The following is a 9849-nucleotide window of genomic DNA, read 5'->3' as shown; positions in this document are numbered from 1 at the left end:
GCGGCGACTTAAGGCAAAGCGGTCAACATGATATATAGCTGCGGCCTTTCTAAGACTTAATTTTGGGTCATTCTGGAGGGCCTGAAGGGCAAGAATAATCTTAGCTTCATTTGGAGACTCTGGCATATTGGATTGTTGAGAAATATCTGATTGAAAAGTGATAGTGTAGGTTGAGGGATTTTTGGAGCACTCGCTTGTCTGGAGCACTCGCTTATCATGCACGTTATCAGATCCTGCTTATCAGATCGGTAAATTAGCGGCGTGAATTCAATCACCAAGCGAGCCAATGTGAGAGAAAGTGGCTTGCTGAAACCTTGCACATGTTGGGGTTGAATGACTCAACGTGAGAAGGATTTGGGGCCAAGGACAAAAGGACCCGACTGATCCGAGACAAACGAAGTAATACGGCTAAATTTGGCAGGTCGAAGAGATTCACGATTTTATCTCGTCGGCGTACCTTGAATCCTTCAAATACATGTGACATATTGTCTCATGCGATAACATTGTCTCATTCAATTTACATGTAGCTACTATGTATCGTTCATTTCTAACCCCCTCACTCCGAGGGCGAGATCGCAAACTCCATAGGCTTCGACATAGCAGACTTCATAAACGGACTTCTCGCCCTAATCTCCTTGCCCCAGATGAACACCCCAATAGGCGCCGCTGCCAACACCAACGAGATGAACCCCAGCAGCGAACTGGCCCAGTGAAAGCCCAAATTCGTATACATACTGCTCGAAGCAAGCGGCAAAAACGCGACGCCCAAGTTCTCACCCAACACTGTAGCTCCAATAGCACTCCCAGCATAGTTGCTATAAGCATCGATCAGATAGTTCGCGATACTAACGACAACAGCCTCAGTACCAAGTCCAACGAGCATAAGTCCAAATGCAGGTCCGATCCAGTGCACCGAGGAATAGCTTGTCCAGGCGTAGACAAACATTCCGCCCGTGACGCCGATGAAACCTCCGATTACGGCGGCATAGAGTCGAGCTTCGGGGATGGGTGTACCAGGCGCTTCTTTGTTGCGTGACGCAGAAGCGTAATACCAGTTGTTTGTCAGAACACAAAGACCAAAGCCGAGAATTTCTCCGATGACGATGGCTGCTTGAACGTAGCCGGCTTCAATAGCGTTCCATCCGTACAGAGCAGTAAAGACTTGTTCAACAGATTGGGTGAAAACATAAATCACTCCCAGACTAAACGCCGTCCAGATAGTTGAGATGAAGACAACCGACTCGGTGCAGAGCATGTAGAGTGGTCGCTGAATGCTCGTCCAAATATCGTGTAGAATCGACTTTGATTCAAGTTCCTTCTGGCTGTACGCATTTTTCCCTTGCTTCCGCAGCTTCTTTGCCCTCGCGGTTAGGATCGCCGAGCCTCGCGTCTCAGGCATGGCCAGGATGAAGATTGGGAAGAAAACACCTGTCCAGATGAGTTCAATGTAGCCTATCCATCGCCAGGGCAGAAATTGAAAGATAGCAGCGCCAATGACTGGTCCAAGACTGCTGGCGTTCAGGTAGATCATGATATACAACCCAGTTGGGATTGTTCGAGCTCGATCAGTAGCAAAGACGTTTCCGATTATGCCCGCTACTGCATTCGCGAGAATAGTGCAGCATCCACCGCTGAAGAAGCGAGTGATGATCAAGGTCGCGTAGTTAGGCGCCACTCCAACGGGAATGAGAAAGCAGAGGAAGACGGTGTACACCACAAGAAACACAAGTCTCATTCCAAAGTCTTCCATGATCGGAAGCAAAACCAGTGAGAACAACGCACCGCCCAATCCCCATGATGCCACGGGCCAATACGAGTGCGGGAAGGTCTCGTCGCTGACATTGAAGTCCTCGCCAATTGCTTCGTGCGCTGTAGTGATGATTGTTCCGTTCATCATCGAGATGAACGTCGCGAAGAGTCCAAGACCAACGGCGAACCATTTCTTCTTGCGGGACCAGTTATAGGGATTCCCAGGGTCATTTGGGCCGTTCCATTGGACAATTATCGGTTGCTCTATCTTAATTAGCACCTCACCTCTCATCATCACTTCAAATGCAACATACCTGACGACTCATTGCTACGAGCAACCTCAGATCTTTCCGTTTCAGCAAACATAGTTTCTGATCGTTTCGCCAAGTGAAACTACTTGGCTAGATCTCTTGGCTAAGAATATTTGTAGTTTTAGAAATGCCAAGTTAACAGCCAAGAGATGGAGATCCTGGGGAACGCTCCTTATGACTTCATCTTTAGTCCATGTTTGGCTCTCCACCGAAATTTCTTCATAATTCCGGACCCATAGAATCGATCTTGTTACCTCATATTAATTGAATGGAGCCAATGGAGGGATCTCGGCTACGATGAGTTCGTGGTTGCGCTAGCCTGGAAAGCGGTAAAGTTTGGAAGCTAGAGACGTCGCTGTGACTTGCCATTGTTGGCAACTCTCCACGATGCTTGCTAATCTTAGACAATCTTTGAATTGGTTCGTATTTGCTGCAGAATGAGTTTTTCTTGCGGTAATATTGCTTTTTTGCCTTTCTGGAGATATGAGGTTACATCGATCAGTCCTAATGGATTCGTGCTCCGTACAAGGTCGATACTTAGCTTTCCTACCCTGAATAATGTGATGGCCTGCAACCGTCAGATTACTTCAAAGCTCCTCATATAGCTAGTCAAAGTGTGTGAGATCGGATCGATGCTGGTGCAGCCAAGGCCTGGTATTTTGGTCATCATCATGCCGACTATTTTCCGATGACCTGAAATGCCTCAGCTGTCAGCTGAATCTAACCCCGCTTCTGAGGTCAACCTGTTGCAAAGCTGTCACTATAAATTTGCCAAGAAAGAGACACAAGCCTGAAATATAGCCAAATAAACTTTTGTGGCTTTGTAGATATTCCGAACTTGTGCTGAGTGCAATCATGTGGCTTATCAATACAACGACAATCGCCCTGGAGGACAGGAACATATCATCAACTCCATATGCGATTCTGTCGCATACTTGGGGTGAGGATGAAGTCACATTCGAAGACATGATGAAGGGCCAAGAAAAGGGAAAGAAAGGCTACGTAAAGATCATACACACCTGCAGATTGGCGAAAGAAAGAGGGATCGCATACGCATAGGTCGACACTTGCTGTGTGGACAAGAGGAGCAGCGCAGAGCTGGCTGAAGCTATAAACTCCATGTTCAACTGGTACAAGCTGTCAGAAGTTTGCTTTGCTCACCTCGAAGATTTGGACCTTCATCGCGGTCCGCAGGATGACCAGCTTTCTGGCTTGTCGTCTTGTAGATGGTTTACCAGAGGATGGACACTGCAGGAACTGATTGCTTCACGAAATCTTGAGTTTTACGACAGTGCTTGGAATTACCGGGGAACCAAAGCAGAGCTTCAAGGCAGAATCTCAGGCATCACCGGTATCGACATGGCAGTTCTCGAAAACAATGCTATCTTGGAGACCATACCAGTTGCGAAGCGCATGTCATGGGCAGCAAACCGAGAGACCACAAGAGTAGAGGATCTAGCGTACTGCCTCCTCGGGATCTTTGGTGTCAACATGCCAATGCTTTATGGAGAAGGGACCAAAGCCTTTGGCAGACTTCAAGAGGAAATCATCAAAGAAACAACTGACCTCTCTATCTTTGCATGGAAAGTCAGTTTGTACGAAGGGAAATATCTAGGGATATTTCGGCCGCTAGGATTTCGCGGTATCCTCGCTCTAGCGCCCTCCGAGTTCGCACACTGTCGAAATCTCCGCCGCGCTTCAACGATGAGATACGGGCACGAATATAGCATGACGAATAAGGGCCTCAGACTGGAGACATTTCTTGGCGAGAGCAAGGACAAGGAATACGTCCTCAACCTCGCGTGCATAATACCGGATGACAATGGGAGTGCGTCGAAGATTGGAGTTTACCTTACAAAGACGGCGGATGGCTTTGTCCGTAGCCGACCTTATGAACTATTCGAAACACAAGATTCTCTGTTATGGGCCGGTCCACGCCACAAGATCTTTATTCGAAAACATGTCACGTCATTTGGTTCCACTGACTTGGCAAGGCGCCTCGACATGAATATTGCGTCGCAGTTCAATATTTGTCCTGGATTCAAGCTCGCTTCTTTCGCAGCGAAGCCAGCAGATCTATGGGATACCCTGCGTCAAGAATTCGTCACGGACAGGAGCGAAAAGTTCACTGGTTTTCTCAATTTTCAGCTAACAGATACTTCCAAGACCTTTATCTCTCCTCGGATCTATGTAGTCTTCGGCTTAGAAGCGGATTCGTCATCTGGGGACTTGAAACCGTGGATGAGTATTTATAGCTCTACGGATAAGCAGAGATATGGAAATATAATGGACTGCGTCGATGGATACTACAGTTCGTACGGAGAGGAGTACTACCTGCATCAACTGCGCGACTGTGTTCTCACTTCGGGGAATATTCTACCGCAGAAAATCAGCCTCCCTTCCAGTGATGCCGCGCATCGTCTTCGTATCTCTCTTGGGGCTCTTCAGCGATCTCCTGGAAATTCACATACTATAACGGTAAATGTTTCAAACATGGGATGATTTACAGGCTTGCCTCACTTCCTCATGTATCTCAGGTCGAGGCTTGGGAGATTTGAACATTTCTAGCGACAAAGCGCAAATGGCGGGCTCAGGCGAAATCCTTTGATGATTAGTGATAAGTGTCCTAATTCAATAGCCCCAGTCGAATATTGAATGGAGCTCACCTAATATTGAATGCCGCACGAATGACTGAAGGATCCAGCATAGCCTTCGAATCAGCCCAGTGAGACGTGCAAGTCAGGGATGGGGAGATGAGATGCTGTTACGATTGGCTCTTTGACAGATATCCTTGTGAATGGCTGAGAGACATAGCCAACATAAGTCAGCCATGTGGTTCCGTATCTGCAAGGTTATCCAAATCCTTTCGGCATTTGGGGGCCATAATTTCACCAGAACGGCAACGCCCTTACAATCCCGATGGTGATGACAGCCTCCGTTGGCTGTTATTGGGCAGAAAAGCTTGAAATGAGAAACAATGCTGTTTATTGGCCACGTCGTTGATGAAATGGACGCAAGTAAGCCTACAGCGCCTCGAAAGGGAAACAGGTGTGATGCAGTAAGACGGAACTAACAGGGATGATGGATTAGCTGAGGCGTTCTGATTTCTCTCCTTGGTCAATTCTTTTATCTTTCGCCGTTTCTTGACCTGAAGATCTCGCCTCGCCTCTTTTATCCTCCACAAAAACATCGATAACACGACCGCTATGCCGAGCGCGCGAACGAATTTGGGTCCTCTCACGACAGAGTGGAAGTACCCTGATCGATGTACTGTGCCAGTGACCGATTGCACGACATGCACGAATGCCTGGCAAGGCCAGACGTGCGGGGATAACAAGGACAACACGGTAGGTCAATGTTTCCTTGACGCGTCGAACTAGATCTGACAGAACCCTGTAGCAAGGCGTACTAGACGATACAGACTGTTGGCCGCCGCGAAAATCATCGATCTCGGCTGGAAATGCGGTGAATGGCTGGGGCTTCTACTCTCCCGCGTTCGAGTGTCCTCAAGGCTACGAAAAAGCATGTACCGCAACGGGCCCAGAGACCGGAAACTTCAATTTCCAGTTCTCGATACAAGATGACGAGAGGGTCATAGGATGCTGTCCATCGTAAGAACGCCTGATGACTGCTGTTTGGTTCGGGAACTGACCGTAGTAGTGGATATACATGCGCGCAACCTGGAGGGCCACAAACATGCACAACCATCGCTTCGAGAGGATCATTACAAGTAGCATCATGCTCGAACCAAAAGACAGTTCTCAACTGGCTCACCCTCCCAGCCACAGTGACAGATGAAACCAGCACAGTGTCTCTAGATGGGATAACCATCTTCGCACCAATGATCCAGCTCAACTATCGCGAAAAAGATCTAAGCCTGTCATCTGGTTCAACAGGATCTACAAAAACAGATTCGGCACCAGCAGAGACTGGTACAGGTGAATCATTCTCAGACGGATCTTCGAGCGGGGGACTATCGACTGGTGCTAAAGCTGGTATTGGAGCTGGGGTTGGAGTAGTCGGGCTTGCGATTATTGGAGCGGCGTTTTATCTCTGGAGGAGAAGAAAGAGGGCTTCACCGCCGGCTGCTGAGTTGGAGACGAAGGAGGATACGAAGAACGCGGGATCAGTTTTGGCTTATGGTTCGCCGCCGCCGCAGTATCCTCCTGTTGAACTGGATGCAACGAATTCGAGACATGAGATGTGAGTGATATGTATTTGGACATGAGATAGACAGCGACCAAGATGGGATGCACTTGAGAAAGATAAGCGAAGGGAGGGTAATTCATTTAATATTGTAATGACAGGCTACCCTTTTGATATTGGAGATGAGTTCGCCATTTTCCCATGGCTCTGAACAAGATTGTGTATAACCATCTGTCGAAAGATAGCCCCTAAATTCCTTAAGTGCAGCTTGCAACTCCACCTCCAAGAAGTGTGCATGGTTTTCCGTTGCCAGTGCATGGAGAGCTCTATGAGGAATCATCAATATCAGCAAAGCTCGTTGGCGAGGGGGAAAATACATACTGCAGCGCAAGCAGCAAAGGCGCTTGTACCCCAGTAGCAACGACCAGAATCGCTGGCATTCGGAGCGGGAGGCCAGCAATTCTATTAATATTAGACAGATGTCACCTCTCAGACCATAATCACTTACCGCAGCCAAAGCTACTGGAAGGAAGAAGAGAAGGGTCAGCTTCATTGTGTAGGTTGTATATCTAAAAAATTGATGCAGTTAGAGGCTATGAAATCAAGACCGAAATAAAGACTTAGTAGCAGTAACTTAACTGAAATACTCTTTTATATCTAATTCTTGGGATTTTAAGTTCATGTCTTATTTATCCAAAGTAGTATCTCAAATGGGACTGATAGTGTTATTAAACACCTAGTCTGTGGTTTGACTAGTACTCTGAATTTATCGGCAGATACAAATAGAGAAGTAAAAGACCTTCTGAAAGCGCTTCTAGCTCCACCCTACAAAGCTTAAAACGTAACAGTTTAGCTATCCAGCAGTAATAATTATTGCTGGCTGAATTAGTAATAACATAGAAGTCAGTAGGATGTCAAATCATCTCACATAAGAAATAAAGTAAACAGCCAAAGGTTCATTGCATTCAAGCATGCATAGATAATCAAGTTCGCGACCAAAGCTTCAACGCAGCCTCAGGCGATGTAAAAGCAGGCGTAGACCATTGGACTGCATCAAGGACAGATTCAAGCTTCAGAAAGCTTAAATCACCCATAAAAAACGTCGTCAACACGAAGAGCTGCATATTGGAGTATCCACTTCAGTCCCTTGCAAGCCATGAGTTCAGGCCCTGTAGTGGATGTTAAGCTTCCAGTTTTCTGTCGTTTCTGTTCGTAATCATTATAATTGGCCAAGCTCGTCCATGTACAGGAGAAATTCACGCAGCAAGGTAGCTAGAAATCTCGCATGGCAATACGCAGACGTAATTCATGGTTTTATTAGGGACCGTCAATAAGGTTTGTTCCTGACAGGGGGTACGACATCACACCGACTCACTAATGTGGGGAGGAACAGTATTTTTCCGGGTAATATAGCCGAAGACGATTCAGACCGCCTTGAAAATGCCTCTTTGCCGCTGGTTTTGAAGTGAGGCTATAGTTATGGTATCAAGTGACACGGTTACAATGACCATATGAGGCTAGAGCAAGCCGCACTCTATACGGGAGAGTCGTGTTGGCCCTTTCCTTACTCATTCTAGGGCCAATTTGAACGTTACCGTGCAGATGTGATTCCTGTCAAACGATTTAAACTTTGGAGGTTGCTCAAGCTAATGTTTCACCAGTACGATCTGCACCGACGTGTCATCGTGGGTTGTGTATACCTGGCTCTTCGTTGACAAAATACGATGTTTTGGTTTATGTTGAAACCTGAACACCCGATCAACTAGTTATGCGCGATCCCATGAGCTCCATACATAGAGGTGACATGATGATTACGGAAGACAAGTAGGATTTAAGCAAGAATCTACCTCAGTGTACAGGGTAGTAAGTACTGAAAGTAGATTTGATTCATCAAATTTCGTAACGCATATATACAAGTATGAGATTCTGAACCGAGGACAAAAGCCTAAAATCTCTGGCCTTTTCAAAGTGTCCGTCAAGTCTTTAATACTGAACCAGAACTATCTGTTGGATTGCTGATCTATTAAGTGTGCTGTCTAGATGTGAAGAGAGGTCCATTGCCCTCGTGGCATGTAGCATGCCATCCTCGCCATCGTCAATTAATTGGTTCATTAGAGACCAAAAATATCGTTCATCTTAAGAATAGTAGAGTACTGACCTACTTAGAACTGTAGGGAGTAATGTTGTAGTTATTTACGAAACAACAGCTAAATTTAATATAAACTGTATTATAAATAGCTATAAATAAGTCAAAAAGGTAAAACTCTACTAAAAAGAAATAGTCAGTATAAAAGATTCTATAGTCAAGAAGGAAGGGGAGATCGATACTGAGTCACGCCTGTAGCAGAAGGTGAGGGTATTCAGATGGGTATAGGGATCAGTTTGAGACATGAACACCAAGGTCCGGATAAACCAATCCCCGCTAATCAGGAGGCTCGAGATCCCCACGTGTCATTAAGTCTCTAGTAACTACAGGTAGTCAATATACAGGGCTATCTCGACCAGAATTCCGGAGAAGCTTATATCCCGGCCGGAGACTTTCCGATATCTGAGCTTGACAACAATTTCTAAGACCCTCGGCCTCTCAGTGCTGGTTACCGCGCTACCACGACATTGCAACTCAATCAAGCAATATCCATAGGCGCCAGTTCGGGCACGGCCCTTTTCTTTGTTGGCACCGGCATCACAGCCGGTGAACAGATAGTGGGTATTTGTAGTGCTAGGTGCAACCTACTGCCTTTACTTGGAAAGGCGAGAACGCTACATTCTAGAACTGTATCACAGCTCGCTACATCAATACTTACTACAGTAACGCTTACGCATATACTGTCGAGGTGCTCCCAACGGCGAATCATACCACAGGTAGTGGCGCCGCAGCTTTCGGAATCATCTTTAGTACAAGGGCGCTTTACATGGAATAGGGCTTCGAACCCTCAATTCGATTAAGCATGAAGGACAACTTGAACTTATGCAATTTGTTCTCTATCCCAGGTTCCGGTGGTTGAAATGATCTTGGTAATTATATCTTGCTTGAAAAGGGTTACGGCCAACGAAAGGGACCAGCTGCCGAGGTCTATAGAGGGCGAACTTGGTACCTTCCCTGTGCAGAATGTCAGAGAAACATTCAGGCAACGGCTGAAGGTGTCGGATTCCGGGGTAACGTGGAGTTTGGAGATATACTCATCAAAGAGGCGGCCTTCAGCGTTTCGGTCAATCCAAGCAAGCTTGGTAGATAAGAAGTAGCTCGCGCTCTGAGACTGTCAAACAGTAGTCACGTCAACTTCAGTGGATTCGAGGTCAAATTTAAGCCATAGATTGACGTCTCAAGTAGGTGATGTGCGCTGACATCAATGCGGGTGTGCCGAGAAGCCGGTTAGCGCCTGAGATTCGAATCCGATGTTTTGGCATGTCGCTATCAAGCTTGCTCATTGGGCTTCCACTTTCGAGGCGATGGCAGAGGTATACTAAATACCCCTAGATCGAGGGTATCCGGTATGTGTCGTCTTCGATAGTATCCACAAGCTGGAACCAGTAGAGTAAGTGGTAGACTTAAGAACGCCTACAAGCTAATTGCCACGGCCACGAACGAAGACCGACTGAAGTCAAGCTCGTATGAGCGCCCGCAAAACAGTTTGATCAGCAC

The 9849-nt window shown here is 46.7% G+C and overlaps 4 protein-coding genes across 4 annotated transcripts; 2 read left to right on the top strand and 2 right to left on the bottom strand.

Moving 5' to 3' along the window:
* Positions 1-556: 556 nt before the first annotated feature.
* FMAN_14550 (uncharacterized protein) lies at positions 557-2115 on the bottom strand (the record flags this gene model as incomplete). The annotated part of the gene is made up of 2 exons (XM_041825262.1): positions 557-2013; positions 2064-2115. The coding sequence occupies 2 exons, from the start codon at positions 2113-2115 to the stop codon at positions 557-559; spliced, it is 1509 nt and encodes a 502-aa protein (XP_041690661.1).
* Positions 2116-3179: 1064 nt separating this feature from the next.
* FMAN_14549 (uncharacterized protein) lies at positions 3180-4562 on the top strand (the record flags this gene model as incomplete). The annotated part of the gene is made up of 1 exon (XM_041825261.1): positions 3180-4562. One exon carries the CDS (start codon positions 3180-3182, stop codon positions 4560-4562), a length of 1383 nt encoding a protein of 460 aa, XP_041690660.1.
* A 704-nt stretch (positions 4563-5266) lies between these two features.
* Positions 5267-6267, top strand: FMAN_14548 (uncharacterized protein; the record flags this gene model as incomplete). Its single annotated transcript, XM_041825260.1, has 3 exons — positions 5267-5407; positions 5460-5671; positions 5721-6267. 3 exons carry the CDS (start codon positions 5267-5269, stop codon positions 6265-6267), a joined length of 900 nt encoding a protein of 299 aa, XP_041690659.1.
* A 196-nt stretch (positions 6268-6463) lies between these two features.
* FMAN_14547 (uncharacterized protein) lies at positions 6464-6759 on the bottom strand (the record flags this gene model as incomplete). Its single annotated transcript, XM_041825259.1, has 3 exons — positions 6464-6532; positions 6588-6668; positions 6715-6759. 3 exons carry the CDS (start codon positions 6757-6759, stop codon positions 6464-6466), a joined length of 195 nt encoding a protein of 64 aa, XP_041690658.1.
* Between the last annotated feature and the right edge of the window lie 3090 nt (positions 6760-9849).

Source organism: Fusarium mangiferae, assembly GCF_900044065.1.
Source record: "Fusarium mangiferae strain MRC7560 genome assembly, contig: FMAN_scaffold020, whole genome shotgun sequence".
In the NCBI taxonomy this organism is placed as follows: Eukaryota; Fungi; Ascomycota; class Sordariomycetes; order Hypocreales; family Nectriaceae; genus Fusarium; species Fusarium mangiferae.
Note: the sequence above shows the minus strand (reverse complement) of the source record. Positions and strands in the feature narration are given on the sequence as shown.